The 20,380-nt window shown below is 38.5% G+C and overlaps 1 protein-coding gene across 2 annotated transcripts in view; it reads right to left on the bottom strand.

Moving 5' to 3' along the window:
- The window catches only part of PRSS12 (serine protease 12), a 55,549-nt gene that overhangs the window by 16,519 nt on the left and 18,650 nt on the right, over positions 1-20,380 (bottom strand). For both annotated transcript variants that reach the window (XM_074993403.1, XM_074993404.1), the window contains exons 3-7: positions 12,530-12,708; positions 11,490-11,631; positions 9,781-9,977; positions 9,177-9,318; positions 914-1,119 (exon numbers count right to left, since the gene is read on the bottom strand). In XM_074993403.1, the coding sequence (XP_074849504.1) occupies positions 914-1,119; positions 9,177-9,318; positions 9,781-9,977; positions 11,490-11,631; positions 12,530-12,708 (866 nt within the window). The remainder of the gene's footprint in view (positions 1-913; positions 1,120-9,176; positions 9,319-9,780; positions 9,978-11,489; positions 11,632-12,529; positions 12,709-20,380) is intronic.

Below are 20,380 nucleotides of genomic sequence, written 5' to 3'. Positions count from 1 at the left end.
CCTCATGCCTAAATGAAAGCTAAACTCACTTTCAAACCATTGTCTTAGGTCTTCCTCACAGTGTAAAAAAGAGTTACCCTTCTGCACATGAGCCACTAAAAAGAATCTCTTCACGTGTATTAAGGTTATAATGTGAATTATACAAAGAGCTGGAAATCTTATTTTTCATATCTGAAGTGATTTAAGTCCAATATTTTGCTCTTAGTTACATCAGAGTAAATCTGGAGTCACTCCTTTGATTTCGACAAAGTTATTTGAAAGACAAAGTGGATGAGGTAATACCTTCTATTAAACAAGGTTCTCATGGTGAGAGAGAGAAATTTTTATGTTTGCACAGAGCTCTTCAGGCCTCAATGGATGATGTTAGCACCTAGAACCTTGTAGAATAATGTCCTTACTGACCAAATAAACTCTTAGCTCAAAAATGTGTGTCTCTAACCAACACAATATTACCTCACCCACCTTGTGGCTGGCATGGCTACAGTCATGCTGCTTATGATGAAATAACTCCTATTTTAGATGGTGAGAGCAGAACTTAGCTCTATGGAAGGTTCAGTCCTCAGATGTAGCTAATTTATGCTTGGTACACCTGGGGCCGGGGGAGAGACTGAGGGGATTGTTCACTCATCTTTATGCCTCCGTGGATCTGGTTTTCCTTAAAATTAACTTAAAGACCTGGCTGTACCTAACAACAATGGTCTCCACATAGTTAAGCTGGAAGATTCTTCTGTGCCATTAGAATTGCCTTTTTGGTTTCTTTGTACTGCCAGAATGATTTAATTTCTCACATTTTTTCTATATATAGGTGACATTTTCCTCCTGTGGTCAGATTTTTCACTTTCTTCCTTTTCTTTTCCCAGGAATTGTACCTAGTTTTGAATCTATTGCCATAAACCTCACAAAAGTACTTCACCTTTATTACTGTTCCCGGAGGCCTTCTTGCCAAGATAGTCACAGATCACACCAGCATCTTCACTGTGACGGCAGTTGTGTGTTCCAATATCCTGTTTTATGCAGTCTGCCAAGGATCTCTCATTTCCTGTACATTTCACATTATCCACATGGATTGGTCCTTTCCCTTCCCCAAAATATGCCATAGTTCTTGCTCTAGCTGGACCTCTGGAAGCAGAACACCAGTGTTTAAAATGTTTTTAAGCATTATCCTACATTTACCTAAACTGAAATATATGGAAGAGGATGTGAGTAGGGTACTACGGATTAGGCCTTTGAGATTGTATTCCAAGTTCTGTTACCAGTTCACTCCAGAGGTTTGGACAAGTTGCTTACCTTTTCCTTGCCTCTAACTTATTATTATGGAGCATTCATTATGTAATGTTTGTAAAATGTTTCTGTAGCTTTTATTTAAAAAGCTCTGTGGAAAGGCAAAGGATTTTTATATTATAATAACATGAAACAAAACTCCACTTCTCTGTGATAAATGATAATGAGCATACCACTCTTTTTCATAATCTATTAAATCCTTGCCTAAACTCAGCATCTGTGTGTGCTAAAAATAATTTGTGTTACACTTCTTGCAAAAAAACTAAACTGGCTAAAGAAGAAAGGTGATTACAGTTCAAAGGGGAACTGTGTCTTCAAGTATACCATACATTAATGACAATTATTAACATAAAACACAGCACAGAAAATCATCATTAATAGTTTATATAGAATATAAACCTCAAACTGCAGCACCCTCCAATGTTGTTTTAGATGTAAAATAATAATTCAAGTAGAGAAAGAAATTTCATTGCGGCAATAATACTTTTGCAAAGAGTAAAATTAAGAGTTGGATCTTTTCCAGCCTAGGATGCATAATATGTTCATCCATCTCTGAAAAACTTTAGCATGTCTCATTAATATTGTGTTTATGTGGTAGTCAAGGTAATTACACATCTTTTTCTTCCAGCCATCCCACAAAAGAAGGAACTATTGAACTATGATTGCCCTGATCTTCATTTGCAGGTGCTGAGCAGATATTACAGCTCAGTATTAGATATGTGCATGGGAGTAAAATACTTTACACTCTGCCAATCTTGGAGTCGCTGTGCACCAGTCAGCTTTACCAGGATATGTTAGGTCAGTCCCCAAGCTGCTGTAAGTTGCACCAAAACTGAGACCTCTACCCCCTTTATGGGATTTGAAAACCTGGCCTCCAGCTGGAGCCCATACATCTACACTGCAATTTTTAATACCTCATCCTGAGCCCTGTAAGCCCAAATCAGATGACCTGCCCCAGCCATGGTAATTTTATTGCAGTGTAGACCTACCCTACGGCTATATTTCTGAAAAGGAGTACACTGTTATGCATCCAAAGGAGTAGGTGCACGTCCAGTGAGAGAGATTTGTGCAGCCTAGCATTTCAACAATGGATGTTTAATAATAGTAAATTATGCAGAATGAAATAAGTAGCCCAAGTGCTGGGATGGAGCACAACAGCAGCTGCACAGACTCTGAAATCCCAGGAATTGGAACAATCTCCTTCCATTGGAGAGCAGCACAAGAGGCCAAAGATCGCTAATGTAAGGGGTTTCAAACTCAGTTTACCTTAGGACCAGTGTCAGTCTTCACAGCCTCCTAGTGACCCAGCAGGCACCGCTCCCTGACAGGGCTAGAAATGGAGGGATTCTCCAAGCATGCCCATCCTGTGCCTCCCCACTCGTCTCCCAGCCCATGTGACCCCCTCCTCTGTACATACTCCAATCTAACTGGCCACCCTGGCTTATTTAAACACTCCCCCCAAACTCCAGTACCACCACTGATAGTGCAGTGGGGATAGAGTGGCTTCTAGCTGCTAGATCTGTGCCAGTGCTGGCACGTGCCTGTTTCCTGGGAGAGGTGGGTGAAGGGCTATCTGCTCTATAGGATGGTTTGGCACAGCCATCCCACACTTTGGGGAGGTTAAGGGCACCCCTCCCAGGGCCGCAGGGACTCATGTGCCAGCAGCTGTGTGTGGTCTGGGCTGCGGGATTGCCTGGGTTGCAGACAGCCCCGGGACATAAGTTTGAGACCCCATCCACATAATTTAGACTGGAGAGGAGCAGGTGAGATGTTGCTTTCTTTTCAGATTGAATATACACATCTACATTCCCTATCTGGAATTGTTGACCATACACTAAAAGTGAGGACTAAAAAGGGAAAGCAGAATAAAATAAATGAATTGCAAAAATCTGCAAAACAACTGACAGTTGGTAGCACAAGGTCAAGCTGGTCCCTAGATACTTTAATTTGTGTGACCAGCACATACATGTCAGATAATCCAAAGCTTTGCTGTCTTTGGAAGCATTATAGAACAATCTTTACATAATGGCTTTACATAACTACGAACAGTCTCTTCTTGTTCCAAGTTCACTTCCTATACCTGTCCTAACAACTATATTGATTGCAGACACATACATATGGATATAAGTAGCATAAAAACTCGCTGACATCTGTGTGGAGATGATATATCCATACATGGTATCACAAGACAGTGACAAAATCCAGGTTTTTATTGCAAAATCATATCTAGTGTGGGGATCTGCCCTGAAGAAAACTTTCTCAATAGCATCTAGTTACATTTAGTAAGCATCTCTATTCTTGCAGTGCCTCAGGAAAAGTTAATTTATTTGATTTTGAACACCCATCTTTCATTTCTTAACCCTTCGTCTAGGAATATATTTTTATTTATGATGTGGCATTGTGCTTACTGTGTTTTATTAAATACCTAAATTCCATGCCCCAAAGAACATAAAATCCAAATCTCACACAAAATACTACAACATAAAATGTAATAGTTTGGACACAAGGATATGATAGCAAAAGTAGCATTTTAAGGAGAAATGAGAAGAAGGCAGGAGTGAGAGTGCACTGGTGCAGAGGCTATAGCTGCCAAAGTATCAGAAGTATCAATATGAGGACCTGTTTCAAGGGAGCTGGTCCACTCCATTTTAGGAAATTTCTCTGGTGTGGGCTGCTACATTGCTGATAATTGCTATGCATGGAAGTTTGTTCAGTGCACTCCACTTAATTGGCATTTTCTTACTCAAAATTTTACTTTAAAAAGAGCTCCCAGGAAACAGACTTACATCTAATTATGCTCAACAGCAAACAGTACGGTTTAATGGGGAAAGTAATTCCACTCATTGGGAGATTTGAATATTTAATAATAGTATTTAGGTCAGTTTTATGGTAGAACATGCTGTAAACAACAACTTTCAGTTCATCTTTATCAGAAAGTGTATGTATTATTTAATTACCATATTTTACTCTAGCTACACCTGCTAGATCACCAGAGCCAGTATCTCACAGCTGCCCCAGTACAGGCAGGAGGTTGGCCCCAGAGCCTCACATGTACTGAGGTGCTTAACTTTCATTAAAATAAGCGATAGTTAGGTATAGCCTTAGCTATATCTACACTGCAGGGTTTTTCAGAAATAACTTATTTTGACATTCTAATTTGATTAGAATGTCAAGATACATTACTTCTGAAAAGAGCGTTCACAACAAAAGAGCATTTTGAAATTTAACATTTATACCAGAGAGCTCAATTTTGAAATAAAAGTAATGATGGGATGCCCAGTTATGTTGTAATTACCTCTGCTTAATACATTGAGTCAATTTCAAAACTGGAGTGGGGGGAGTCATTTGTTTTGGTGGAGTTACTAGTTAGAGTTCAATGCCCTGTTATTCCAGAATAACAAGCTTTGCAGTGTGGAGGCAAGGGTTTTTTTTATTTTTGTTTCCAAAAAAAAGGGATTTTGGGGGCGGGAAACAGTGCAGACAAGACCTAAGCCACTATCTCAATAATTTCTTCCAGGTTTGTGACTTTTACAGTAAAATTATAAGCTCTGCAGGAACACTCCTGTTAAAACAGAGTCTTGCGTTTATCAGGAAATCCTGTTCATTAGTTCAAAAGGCCTCACTCTATGTGCTTTTGAGTGTTACACTACTTGTCATATATTTCTTTAATACATATCTACAATTTTATTTGATTTTCTATTTTCTGTTTGCATACCCTGCTATGATTTTTTAGTCGAAGAAGAGTGTGTAAGTCACCCAACTAATGGTGTCTAGTGAAGAGCAGGAGGAACATGACCTGCCATGTTTGGATACAGAAGCAGCTAGTAAAAGCTGTCCCCTTCAATCTCCCTCTTAAGGATTTCAATTGGAGACCAAGTCAGGTATTTCCAAAGGAGCCTACAGGAGTTAGGCATCCAAATTACACTGAATTACAAGTTGCCATTCGCCTGAATATCTTCCTGATTTACATGCGCACCCACTCCTGTGGAAAGTGCACATGTAAATACTAATATATATCTAGAAACCTGGAAGAAATTATTGAGATAGTAACATATATATTATATGTACTTTTTTCATAGTGTTTAGGAAACTGTTTTGGGAAGATGATTTGCAAGATGGGTAGACAGACACACATTAGTTCTATCTGAGCTATTATGCTAAAAATAGTGTGTTATATAAGCAGTGTCTCAAGCTAGCAGCACGAGTACAAACCCATCCAATATCATTGAAATCTGAAATGGTGTATTACAGAAATATAAAAGGAAAAAAATCTGATCTCTGTCAGATCAATATAAATCCAGAGAGCCTGAGGCCAAAATTTGTTCCATACAGTAGACTGAGAGTATGTTAAAGATGAATTAGAGCTTTTGCTAAAATACCTTTTGATATTAAGATCCCAATAAATTAACCAAATATATGATAGATTTAACCATTAGAAATCAACATTACAATATGTTAAACTCTTTTTTATTCGTTATCAAGCCAAGTTCCCAGCTGAGGGTTGTAGTGGGATTTTCAGAAGGGCACACTGTTGGCCTACCTCTGTTCATACTGAAGTCAATGCTCAGTGATATCAATGGAGGCAGAGTTCAGTCAGTGTAGAACACTTTAGAAAATTCCACTGTCTGCCTTCAATGATGTCAGCTGTTACTGCAGAACAAGAGGAAATTCTGAATTCAGCACTAAGCTGGTATAAAACAAAAGCAAATAAAAAGCAGGGAGCTTTACTCCAATAGGGAAGACTGGACCCACAATGTGCATATGTGCACAGTGGTATATGTTCCAAGTAATGAATATCTTGCAAAACCAAAACAACAAACCTGTCCTCTCACACAAATAATCTACATACAAAAGCTTGAACAGAAGTTTCTGCTACATTACCAAAACTATATTGAAAAATATTCTTATCTTAATTTCATGTTTTTATGTGTTCATAAATCAGGTCTTCCTGAAAGCACTCCAAATATGTTAGAATTTTCATTATGCCAATTCACTTACTCCACAAGCATAGGAGATTTAAAAATCTCCCTTCTATTCTCTTCCCAATCTGTAAAATACTGTCTGCTAGGTCTTGTCAGATATTAGGTAAATGCTTCAGGAAAGGACAATGTTTTCAATTTTGGATCAGTTTTAGGTATGTTTTGATTAGCCACCTTTATTTTATAACTGCTTTTCCCATTAGGACAATGGCTTTCTGTTTTTCTGCTAGTAACATTAGTCTACAAGTAAGCAAGCTGGCTCAATGACAGATCTTTTAAAAGTACTATTAATTGGACCCTACACATCTTAGCATTTCCAGATACAGCTTAATAAAAGGTTAATAAGGTTACAAAGCAGTATTTTGTAAAAATAAAAAACACAGTTTTGGGGAGTAATATGTACAGTACAACTATTAATTCATATGTTTTATTCTCTATTGCACAAGCCTGCATTTTAAAGAACTCTCCCCTTACCTACTGGCCTGAGTAAAAAATGTGTATGTATGATTGACATGCTTCACATTTTCCAGGAAAAAAATGTAAAGTCAAACAACCTACACTTCCCACCAAGTAGCAGTGCTGTAAAGTGTAAATCTCAGTGATGTAAGTGGAATATATCTCAACATGGAACTTTTAGTTCTGTGATCATTCATAGTGTAAACTGATATCAGCTCCAGTTTTTAGATCTTTTCCAATGCTTTCCAGAAAAAGAGACTTGTTTTGTCTTTAAAAAGCAGCACTCACAGAGCCCAGTCTTCAAACGTAGGATCTTCCATTTATACACCTACTTTTGGAATGGGACATTCAACTGAGCAGTGGTACTGAAGTCTGAACCAGAGCAAACAGATATATGCAGTAAATCCTGAGACTTGATCATTCTCATATACATGGTTGCAAATAAGCACAGTCAAGCCCTTAAAGTGCAACCATTTACTGAACAAGCAAGGAATAGAAAACCAGCCCTCAGTGTAGTATGTTAGCCAACTATCCCAATTATCAGAATCCCCAAATATCCACAGTTTGTACTCCGAAGTCTTTCAGTTGAGACAAACCTATTCTTTTCCTTAATTTTGAATGTCTGTAATGACAGTATATAAACTAAGAATCCAACTGTGCATCTGGGTTAAAAGTAGAATGTGGCGCTGACTGAGTGAGTTTGGTGTATCTGACAAAATATGAAAGGTATGATTAGGCTGACGAAGAAGCACACTAAATGACTCAGTAGGAAATAATACAAATCCGTAAGATTCTTTACCTCAGAAGTATCTGAGGAAACACGCAAGCAAAGCAAACGTCTCTGAACAATTTTCAGATCTTAGCAGCACCACGATTTATAAGTCTGTCCTGGGCTATCACACCAACCTTCATTTCTAGTGCCCCCGCAAGCAATTTGTAATGAGCGTTGCAAGGCTGATTGAGTGTCTTGATTCACCAGTGGCCTGTAAAAATTGCCTTTTTAAATTAAATATTTTTCCTGTTAGTTCTGTTATTTTATTTCAGCAGGATTATTCAAGTTATTATTGTGTACCCTGCAGCCACGCACTTCTGTGTTTATGATCCCCTCGAATATCACAAACTAAGCAGGGTCAAACCAGGTCAGTAAATGAATAAAAAGCCTCTCAGGGCTGGTGGCTTAATGGCTAGCACTGTTACCTCTGGGTCAGTGGTGAAGCAATGCCAATGCCTGGTAGCACTTAGCAGTTTGTGCCTGGAGTTGCTATCTTTTGGATTAGACAGAAAACCAATGATGACATTAAAACCTCTTAAGATTTCATAATTTTCTGAGGTTGTTTAGCATCATGGCTCATATGTATTAATAAAATCACAGTTTATAAAAAACTACTTATGATCAGTAAATAATTACACTGAGCTCTTTGCAAGAATAAGATCAACATCCTTAATAGTGTGGCCAAATTCAAAGCTGATTTTACTGTCTGATCAAATGTAACTCCTTTGAAGTTTCATTGGGATCCGGACTCTGTACTACCTCTCCTTTTCCAATGCATAACGTTACACTGAACTGTTAAATATTACCTTTGTTTTACTCCAACCATGGCTACATTTCAGATGATAGATAAACTAAATCCATGTGCATCAATTTCAAATCTTTCAGTATTCAAGGTATTACATGAATGAAGATAATTGTCATTTATCACCCAAACCCCCAAAATAATTGTTACAATACAAACTAAATAAAATTTAAAAAGCCAAGGGATCTCTAAGGTTCGCACAGATAATTTGTTATTAATTGCCACTATCTGTACAACTCAACTTGAGACCCCACTACATTCACCCCCCAATGCATTCTTTTAAAAAGTTAATTTTCCTCTTGTTTCCATGATCTTTCTTTTCCTGAAGAATATGACAATTCATTTTCTTGAACTTCATTAACGCTTTAGGAAGACTGAAAACCAAGTTTGTTATAGCCAAAGTAATTTAAAAAATTCAGCAGATATGCTGAGACTAATTCTCATTTACATTGGAATATAAATGGAAAGTTGAATGTAAATCAGAATTTGATCTATTGTGTATATATAATAGGAATAGTCACATATATGACAAGTAAAATATAGTATTTATACAGTAACTTAGTCACCTTGAAATATTTGGTTTTATTGAACAGATTCTTCAATAACAGCTTTTAACCTACTTAGATTGCTAGATGGTTATAGAAAAGACAGTTATGCTTTGACACTACTGCTGCCTTTCTGGGGAATATTAGCTTCCTTATGAAGAAATAGTAAAACTGTATTATACTTTACTTTTGTATATTTCAAGCACAGCAGATTAAAAGTACATTAAGCAGACAAGTATCATCTAGTGACACCTGATAAGGTGATACTCAGTTGCACAAACTTTATGCAATCAGATATGGTAATCAGATAACTTGAAGAACAGATGAAGGATTTATCTTACTTGTAGCCAAGCTGTCGACAGACCACAGCTGCATCCTTATCAGACCATCCATCATCGCAAATTGTCCCCCATTGGCCATTGATAAAAATCTCCACGCGACCTTCTTTCTTATTCTCACCATCCATCAGCCTGATGGGAGGACCTGAAAATAAGTTGCACAACAGTAGAAACAAAAATAAGTATTTTAGGTCATTTTTTATATAATCTTTTAAAGTGTTCATGTATTTTGTCATGGCAGGCAGCATGAAGCCATTTTGTAAGCATTACAACAAATCATGAAGCACCACTGTACTCCTTTTGTGTTTTAAACTGTAGCATTCATCTGTTTCTTCCATTACATATAAATACGTAGAACATCTTGTAACTTAACTGGAACTTGCACAGCCCAGTTCTTTCCCCAACAGTAGATGACAGTCTGGTTTATTCTCATATTGTGAGGCTACACTCCCACTTTTACACGTAGATGTTGCTAAGCTTCTTCAATAAATACAATCATTCACACATACCACACCCTAGTAGTACATTAACTCTGCAGCCCAGTAACAAATGTACCAGTGCTGGCGAGGATTCCTATTACGTTCATTTGTTACAAAGAGTCCCTTACCGAGCGAGAGTCTACTACTGTCATCATCTGGGTGACAGGTTATTCTGACATCCTCCAGATGGCTACAGTCATGCTTTCCCCACTCTCTTTTTGCACACTGAAGGATGGCTGATTCTCTTCCTGAGCAGCTGACATCATCCAACCAGATAGGCTTAGTGCTCTCTTCTAAGAAGCTTTCTGATGTACTTTTTCCATACCTGGGTAACACACATGTATGCACAATTTATAAGCAATAATGCACAGGGGATATGGTTCTTCAGCACCAAAGAAGAAATGGTTCTTTGAGTTGGTAAAACCAGCTGGTTTCAAGCACAAGAGAAGAGACAAAAGGATGTTCAACTTCAATTTAAGGCAATGGCTGCTCTGTATTCCCTTTCCAGGGGTAAATCAGGGCTTAGTGTCTACTAAAAGAATGACTGGCACATTGAAACAAACTTGAAAAACATACTTCTATGGCCCTCACTTCTCAACAAACTTAAGCATGTTTTTAAACTCAAGAATGTGCTCGAGTGCCTTGCTGAATCGGGACCCTATTTGACATTACTCTCTATATTCTACTTTAACTACTGCCTGACTTATCTGGAGATGGCACAATACTGGAAATAATGTAACAGAATTCCTTTTGGTTGTATCATAAATAATGAGTTAAGACTTCAGAGAATGAATAAATGCAGCAAGAGAAAGACAATGTATGTAGTAAACAAGATGCCATTTGCTCAAAGAACCAGGCACAACAGGACAGGTTATGCAAAGTAAAAAATATGGCATCAGACTGAGAAGTTTGTGAAAGATTAATTTAAAAAATAGTTTCACAGTATGGCTATTAATTTTTAAGTTACATGTACCTTTACCAGGGGGAAGTCTCAGTGACTTTAATGGGCGTTCCATAGGTAAAAGATCGGCAGAATCAGACTTTTAAAATAAATATAATATGGTTAAGCAGATTTCTTTCCAGAATGTCTGTTTAATCTCAGGTAGCAAGTAGGATAATGGAAAGGAACTCAACTGCATGTCTAGGGACTCCTCCTTTTCAAACTGAAGTGTTAAGAGACCACAAATTTCAAAAAGAGGCTAGATGAAGTAGGGACTGAGTTTGATGCATTTCAGCTCAGTTATTTGCATACAGCACACATCATTTCAAAATTTCAAAGTAATTGCCACTGAAATTGAGAAAGGGAGTTACTGGTATCCTACAGAGGAGAATCAAGATCCATGAGTGCAATGTGTGTCCATGAAACACATTAGTTGTAGATGGTTGTTTATAACCTCAACAGTATGAAGTTATGGCTGAGCTATGAAGTTGTTTTCATCTTCAGGTGGAATTTTCCTCGCATCCTGAATGACATTAAGAATAATCCCCAAAGTCATGACCAAAGCCAATGAGAATCCTCCCCTGGATTTCTTCCTCATTTGATAGCATAAATAGATCAAACTGACTCAGAGCAGCAATGTGTTACCGTTCTTACAAATCTGAGAACCACCAGCTTCATAAGTCGTTTAGGAAATTACTATCTGGTTTTTGTTCAGTGATATATTTCTTATTGCAGTGCAGTGTACAAAGCTTTTTCACTATACAAAACTGATGCTTGTGGAAATAGGAGGTAAAAAGGAACACAACACATTAGTTTATAACAGGTAGACAGTATTTTGCAAAGTTTGTCACCACTGCTAAACTAAGTGTTTAGTTTTCTCATATAAAAAGACCTTACTTAAATCCCAGCTGCCGACAGACCACCTGTGTATTCAGCTCAGTCCACCCGTCATCACAGACTGTGCCCCACAGCCTGTTGTAATGTACCTCCAGGCGTCCTTCATGACTGCCTTTCCCACCTGCTAGTCTTATTGCACCATCTGCAGCATTAACAAGTAAGAAAAAGCAAGAATCAGTTCTGCTTAAGATGCGGTTATCTTGTCATTCCTTGGGAAAAGAAATAACAAATTGTACTGTACTGGGTCAAGCTATCATGTCTGCCAATAATGTCTGAATGGAAAGTGGGGGGAAAAAAAAGCATTATGTACTCTGTCCAAGTGGTCAATACTTCATATGTAGCAATTCTTCAAGAGCAGTGGGAAATTGTTTAAATCACTGACCCTGCCAGTCTTTACTTGCATGACTAGTTGTCACAACTGGGCTTTAGTTGTGCAATATCAACTAAACACAGTATCTGTGGCTCTGCACATTCCTTTGTATATACAGTTTATTTTCAATTTAAGAGCCATATACTCTGACTCTCATTAAAAAGTCAACTTTTGCTTACTTCCACTTTACAGTGAGAGCTGAGATATCACTTACAGAAAAATATTATAGTATTTCATATTGCCAGAGGAGAGTGATTGTTGATAAATGCTGACCTTTTTTGACAGTGACCAATCAACAGCCCTCGCTCCACATTGAAATATTTCTTGTTATTGGTGGAATAAGTATTACAAATGAAGACAGCATATGGCTATAAATTTGTATGAGACGGATTATGCTCCTGGTATTATCATGCCATGGACTGTGTCTTTTCTGGGAAATCATCTACTCAGCTGTTTACTGAGGTGTAGTCATCATGCTGAACAGCAAGACTATCTGTAGTTCCACATTTCACACACACTTACAGCTGGTCCTGCAGGATGGGCTGGCAGATTTAAAAAGCATGTTTTTGGCTTCATTGCAATCGACAATTCTAAAACATGTCACCCTTCCAAATCTTCCAATCATGGGTTTGCAATTAATCACTAATATGCTAATAGTTCAGTAGCTTACCTGTAAGAGGGGTGCAGGAAACTCCAGCTTCTTCTTTGTGACCACAGTTGTGTTCTTGCCAGGAACTCTTTGGGCACTGTTCTATAGATAGCTCATTCCCTGTACAATGTACTTCATCCAGCAGCACTGGGCCTGAGCTTTCTCCAAAGTGAGCCTGACTCCAGGCTTTGGCTACTCCCCTATCCAAATATAATAAAGAAAGACCCAAGAATAACAAGCTATCAGAAAGAGCCTTTAACTCACTGGTGGAGGCTGAAATGTTGGATGCCTTTTAATCACTAGCAATTTTCAAGTAGCAAGCTGGTCCCTTGAAAATTCATCCCACATTATGTCAGATTAGATTACTAAACCTTGGCTTCTATGGAGCCAACTGAGAGCAAACTGATTGTCTCTCCATACTGCTCCCCAATTATTTTCATCCCTCACAATGTTTAAAAGGTTGTGATCTTAGACATCATTAACATATTCTATTATGTTTTATGCATGGCATTTTCCTTCCCTGTCCTTTTACATCGCATTTCTAGAAAATATCATATATGTGTCTATATTAGCCATTCTGTCCAGATATTCATTTATTGCAGACATATAATAACAATAATACTAGGTATTTCTACAATGACTTTAGCCTGATCTCAAAGCACATTAATGAAACCTAATTTACGCACACCCCAAATAAAGCAAATCTGACATGAAGTAGGTAAACATAATTATCCACATATTACAGATAGTGAAACGCTGGCACAGTGTGGTTAAATTAATTGAAAACCTTTTGCAGCAAATCAGTGACAGAACTGAGAATGCAGTTTTCCTGCCTCTAGTCCTATATTATCTTCACTGTCAGAATGTATCTCCTTTTTAGCATAATGATTCTTAAATATAAAAACCTTCAGAAATGCAAAATTTGCCCTTAAATTAAGAATAATAAAAGACATTCAGTACTTTAACATGAAGGCTACATCTACACTTACTGGAGAAGATTGCTCCAGTTTGATCTTCCTGGGTGCCATTTCGCACATGTGTGAAACAGCGCATTCCAGGGTCAACGTGACTCCGAACTCTTCCTGAGCCAGAAGGTAGTAAGGAAGGTCAACGGGAGGAGGGCTCCCATTGATGTTTTGCCGTGAAGACAGCCACAGAAGTTGACGGCTGCAAAGTCAATTTTTGGTATGCAACTGGAATACCAAAAATTGTGTAACAGCCACTGACCTTCAAGGTATAAATCTGGATGCAGCCTACATGGTACAGCTAGACTTTTCCATCCGACTGCCAGTATCCTCTGCATTCATATCTTAATAGTTTGGTTTCTCTCTGTATAGTGGTACCTCTGTCAACACGTCCTGTCTAGTTTTAATGTGCTATATTCTATTTTTAGGGGAGTGGATGGATCTGTAGACAGTTCAGAGAAATCCAAAGAATTAGTTCAAATTAAAATTAATAGTTTAACAAATTTTTATTATTACTATTTGTTTTTCCATGGGAAAGTGCACTACTTAAATTATTTGCTTTGAGGAAGTAAACCATTCTCAGTCATATATTAACGATAAAGCAACATCTTTTTGGAAGTAAGGAAGATGCTGTGTATTCTTAACTTGGACAGGCCTTAAAGATTTTAATCTTAGATTTAATTATTACAGTCCCTAAATATTTTTAAAGCAAATACTCAGATGCATTATAGTAACTTTTCAGTCTATATGAACTTAAAATTCAGACAGTCTGGAAAGATAAGAGGTTTCCTTTTCCTTGATTTATCTGTTTTAATTAATCATAAAATCTCAAACAGAGGGCTGGAAAAAACCTGGAGAGGTGCCACAGTCCAATACCCTACCCTTCTCTCCACCATACATTGAGGTAAGGGAGATGTTGTGCGGGTATAGGTGTGCATGCACAGTCTCTCATTAAAGTCCATTTAATGCTGTGTTCAGCCACCTGGTTATATACGTCATTGAGTGCACAGCCACAAAGAAAGTGTGTGTATCTAGAGTAGGAAAAATGGTCATGTTTTAAAAGGTGTTAGTAATATATTTTAACTAGTACCATTTTAAACATTTTGCACCTTATATAGAGGGCAGATAATGTTTCAAAACATGAAAATTCTTGTTTTTTGTCAGCTGAGTGGCCAAGGCTTCCACTTCTTATCCTCTCCACCACAGTGAACACTGACACTGATTGAACTACTACACTCACCTTCCTGGAAAAAGAGGGCCGCAGTGTAGTGTGGGGCTCATGGTCTTAACATTCAACCAGAGAATAATTTGACCAGTTAGGATAAGGGAAGTGGTAGCTGTTTCACAAATGCTAGATGACTTAAGATTTTAAAATTGCATTTTCAGAAGTTAAAGTCAATGGAAATTAGTCTCCTAAGTAATGTTTTAAAAATAGGACTTACATTTCTTGGTCATTTAGGCCCAGAGTTTTAAAGGCATGTGATTTAGGAGCTTTCATTCCATTTTCAGAAATGATTTAGGTGCTTTTGAATCTAAACTCCATTAATTGCAAAAGGAATTTGGGCTACTAAGTGCCTAACTCTCTTTTGAAAATGAGAATTAAGCTCCCTAATTAGTTAACAGCAACGAAGGGTCCTGTGGCACCTTATAGGCTAACAGAAAAGTTTTGAGCATGAGCTTTCATGAGCACAGTGAGTGAGTCTGTGCTCATGAAAGCTCATGCTCAAAACTTTTCTGTTAGTCTATAAGGTGCCACAGGACCCTTCATTGCTGTTACAGATCCAGACTCACACGGCTACCCCTCCAATACAAATTAGTTAAGACGTTTCAACACAGACCACGCCAATGCCAATACACCTTTAAAAATCCGGGCCTTGGACACTTTGGAATATGTTACGCATATCCTTAATCTTTAAATGAGATTTTCATGGCAGTCTAATATTATTTTAATAAAGTGTTTAAAATGTTGCTTCTTAATACTAGAAGATTTCTTAATACTAGACTATTTCTTAATAGAGCTAGAGTAGAAAGAAATAATATGTTTGAAACAATGTTTCATGATATTTTGTGGACTTCCAACAGAATAAGCATAAGGAGTGTTTTGTTTTTGTTTTTTTAAATGTAGCATGCTGCCATGACCTTGGCATTATTCTAAGACTCCACAGCTATTGTTACTGTTTGTTCTATTTGAACGTTGTAACCATTGTTTATGTGCAAAAGTTGTACTATTTTCACTATGGGGTAGAAGTAAAGTGATACAACCCAGCAGTATGGATACTGTTATAAAAGTGTTTAAACTATTATAATTATTTCCATATGGGAAGGGAAATAAACTAAGCGCCTTTATGCAATGATCACTGTATCCACATCTCTGGCTGCACTGATGTAACTTTCCTTATAAAAGAATCACACACCTAACTGCAGTGATTATGCTGATACAAACTTAAACAATAGTGTCCTTATTTTGGAAATACCCTCATCCAGAAGACTTCACAAAATGACAGTTAAAAAAAATAGATTTGTGCTTAATTCCCCTCTTGCCACCTCTGCAATTTTAAAATGACATAACTATTCATCTCTTTCTTTCCCCAGATGCCTTGTTAACATTTTATTTTTGTCTATCTCATAGAACTGGAAGGGACATTCAGAGGTCATTAGGCCCAGTCCCCTGCACTCACAGCAGAACCTAACTACATCTCTGGCAGATTTTTTTTTTTAAATTTATTTGTCCCAGATCCCTAAACACCCTCTTCAAGGATTGAGCTTGCAACCCTGGGTTTAGCAAGCTAGTGTTCAAACCACTAATTATCCCTCCTGTTTTAGTGCCCAACCAACTTCTCCAATATTAAAAGGTGTTCAAACTTCTTTTTAAAAAATTTAAATTAGGAGTTAAATTTTAGATGATCTTTCAGGTTTAATGCATTGTCTGTCTTTTGCAGTTGTAAAAGGCAGCCAGATATAGAGGCCAGAAGGAAAGCAGTCTCTGATTCTTACAGGTTCCAACTGCTGGGCTGGATAACTCTGATTAATTATCTGACTTCAGTTTATGGAATAATATTAGTATAGCATCCTAACAACAACACATACACTAAAAAGTTCTTCCAATACTTCCTGCTTCCTGAAGTCTCATTACAGGGCAGACAGAAACTACAGCATGCAGAACAGAGAAATTTACCATCTGTTAAGAGGCTTACAGAAATCAAGAAGATTAAGTTTCAACTCTTACTCTGAAAACAAAGTAAATTATGTGCTAATGAGACCCTTAATGGAGCAGAGACCACAAGGCCACTGATCTATAACAACCTGGTGTTTATAAAAAGTATGTGTGGAAACCAAATAATGAAATAAATGGATTGTAGTTTCTGCTCATCACCAGAAGATTAATCCTCTGTGGTTTTATACTCTGGTAATGCTAAAGCAAAGCTGAAAGACCACAGGAAGCTAGTGCTGAGAGGCTTTATTTTACACTTTGTAGCACATTTCCATTTGGATTAACTATAGGGAAAATGTGGATGGTTTGCCCTATTTTGTAACTGCTGGTTTGTTTTGTTAGAATACCGACTAACACAGCTACCTCTCTGTTACTATTCAGTGTAATATTATTCACCTGCTTAATCATTTGCAGAAGGTGGCCTGAAAAACTTTAAGTTCAGTTTCAAGATTTTCATCTAGTTAAGTTGTATAATACTTGACAAAAGCCAGGCAAAGCTGAGCTCTCTCCCTTCGACTACAGTGACACTAGCAAGTTTTGCTGACAAAACCCAGGTTTTGTCGACAAAACCAGTGGAATGTCCACACACAAAATGCGTTTTGTCAACAGTTTGTCAAGAAAACTCTCAACCGTGAGGCATAACACTGCTGTCAACAGATTCTGTTGACAAAAAAGCTGTGTGAACACTCTGTGGGGGGCCTTCTCTCAGCAGATATGGCATTTAGAACAATGGGCAGCCCTGCCTGCTGTGCTTCTGAGTACCCGTTTTGTTGAGAGAGCAGCCGGGCAGTCTGGCTGCTCTGTCAACAGGATGGAGCACTCTCCAGATTGGCTGTGGTGTGGCCACACTCTGTCAACAGAAGTTTTGTCAGGAGATCTCTCCCAACAGTAACTTCTGTCAACAGATCACTGTAGTGTAAGGGTTGCCTTTCGTATACAGCTTTGAGGAAATAAATGACTTTCTCTGTTTTCTGTTTAACTGTAGCCTTTATTCCAGCTTTGGGTTAGGCTGCTGCTGCTGCTTTTTTTTTTTTTTTTTTTTTTAAACAACCACACTTTGCTCTTAACAAAGTAGGAAAGCTAACAAAGAATTCACAATGTTTTTGTCAAAAGGAGAGCATTTAAAATTTATACTTAAGCCTTGAAGTCACCAGAATGATAGATGACACATTTATCCATTTTGTAGGTTAAAAAGGGACATTTTCTGCTATTCTGCCATTTTCAAATGCTTATAATTTAACCACATTTTAGCATTCTGGGCTGAAGCTTCCCATGAAGGGAGGCTGTTTTGAGGTGAAGAATTTTTTCACAAAATTTAATCAAAAAGCAGTTCAGTCATTTCCAATCATGGAGTTAAGAAAGAATGTTTCACTCATGTTAAAAAAGTTATACAACCATTTAATTAAAAGCCTGACCATCTCTTTAATTCAGAGCACAGATATGAAATTTGTCATGGTTGCTGCCCCTGCCATTTGCAATATATGTGAAAACCTGCTCAAATATGGCCATGTTATGAGACAAACGTGTGTCTGCACATGTTCCCTGGATAATTATTAACATTTGGCAGCTAAATTCTCTGAAGATGCTGTCTGCATTGAGAATGATTCATCCCATGGATGCAGAGGGTGAGCTGTAGTTTTTCTGCAATTGTTCCTTCTGGCAGTCAGACATGATTGTAACACTGGGCACATGAAGGAAGAACAATGACACTGTCTTTTCCCCAGAAAGAGGGCAGGGGAGTGGGGAAAGATTGAGATGTGGAACCAAGGGTGGGAATGGTGATTAAACAGGCTGAAATGAGAAGCTGAAGAGAGCAGTGCTGCAGAGAGGGGGCTTGGAACAGAGAAGGGAGAGGCCAGAGGTATAGATCAGTGGCCGCTACAATAGAGTGGCAGCAGAAATCTGAAATAGAACTGCTGAGTCTTCTATCAAGCAAATAGCTGTGAGGAAAATAAGTGTCTCATCTCTTTTTTGCTAGCCCACGTAGAGAATGATAACCTACTACAGTGATTAGTTATTTAGCTCAAGTGGCAGAAGTCAGGGTGGTTGATCTAAGAAGTCTAACCATGCTGATCACCCATATGAGAATCCATAAGTTCCACATTTAAAAAGGTTTTTTTTTAAACCTAGGAAATTACATACCAAAGCTATATTTAACAACAATCAGGTGGCAAGGTGAAGCACTCAGAAGAAGATAGCAAATATCAAAATTTAGATTGTTAGTATAACTTTGACCTAATTGTGCATGAGGCTAAGAACAGTCTTTACTTACATGACGTACCTATTTTTCCCCACAGGATCCCTGCCCCATTCAGTGCACAGAATGGATAGTACTCTCTGAATGGGTAGCTATTCAGCATTTCTTTGTAGCCTCATCATTCAATTTGCATTTGTTGCCCCAGGCCTGACATACAGTGTACCATTCAAGTTGTGCTCTGAATACAGAATTAATCTTTTCCTCATCAGCTTTTCTGTCATCCTCAAATGCTACTGGACTATTGTTATCAGTAAGTTCCAAAAGCTTTTGAATTTTGTGTGACATAGAGTGCATTGGAGAGGCCTACTTGCAGTATCACTACTGTGCCTGTCAAGATTATATTAGAACATGAGTTTGTGTTTAATTTCTATATGTTTTTTTTTCAGCGATGGACCTGATTTCCCTTCTTCTCCTTAGTAAAAGTGAATAAATAGAAGCACCTGTGATTGGAAGGTGCTTATTTATGTGATCTCAAAAGCTTCATCTATGGGAGAATGCCCCCCAGCCTGAGGAGGAAGACACATTCTAGCTCTCCTCAAACTAGCACACTAAAAATAGCAGGGTAAGTCAAGAAGAATAGGGGCAGCCTCTTGGATAGTTGCCTGAGTCCAAACTTTCCTGGATCCCAACTGCACTATTAGGCTACGTCTACACGTGCACCCAACTTCGAAATAGCTTATTTCGATGTTGCGACATCGAAATAGGCTATTTCGATGAATAACGTCTACACGTCCTCCAGGGCTGGCAACGTCGATGTTCAACTTCGACGTTGCTCAGCCCAACATCGAAATAGGCACAGCGAGGGAACGTCTACACGCCAAAGTAGCACACATCAAAATAAGGGAGCCAGGCACAGCTGCAGACAGGGTCACGGGGCGGACTCAACAGCAAGTCGCTCCCTTAAAGGGCCCCTCCCAGACACACTTTCATTAAACAGTGCAAGATACACAGAGCCAACAACTAGTTGCAGACCCTGTATATGCAGCACGGACCCCCAGCTGCAGCAGCAGCAGCCAGAAGCCCTGGGCTAAGGGCTGCTGCCCACGGTGACCACAGAGCCCCGCAAGGGCTGGAGAGAGAGTATCTCTCAACCCCCCAGCTGATGGCCGCCATGGAGGACCCCGCTATTTCGATGTTGCGGGACGCGGATCGTCTACACGTCCCTACTTCGATGTTGAACGTCGAAGTAGGGCGCTATTCCCATCCCCTCATGGGGTTAGCGACTTCGACGTCTCGCCGCCTAACGTCGATTTCAACTTCGAAATAGCGCCCAACACATGTAGACGTGACGGGCGCTATTTCGAAGTTACTGCCGCTACTTCGAAGTAGCGTGCACGTGTAGACGCAGCTTTAGTGTGAGAAGAGCTAGTAATGTTGACTATTTACCCAAGCTGGGAAGCACACTCACAAATGTAACATAGATGTGCTCAAAGTAGTAA

This window comes from Carettochelys insculpta, chromosome 4 (assembly GCF_033958435.1).
Source record: "Carettochelys insculpta isolate YL-2023 chromosome 4, ASM3395843v1, whole genome shotgun sequence".
In the NCBI taxonomy this organism is placed as follows: Eukaryota; Metazoa; Chordata; order Testudines; family Carettochelyidae; genus Carettochelys; species Carettochelys insculpta.
Note: the sequence above shows the minus strand (reverse complement) of the source record. Positions and strands in the feature narration are given on the sequence as shown.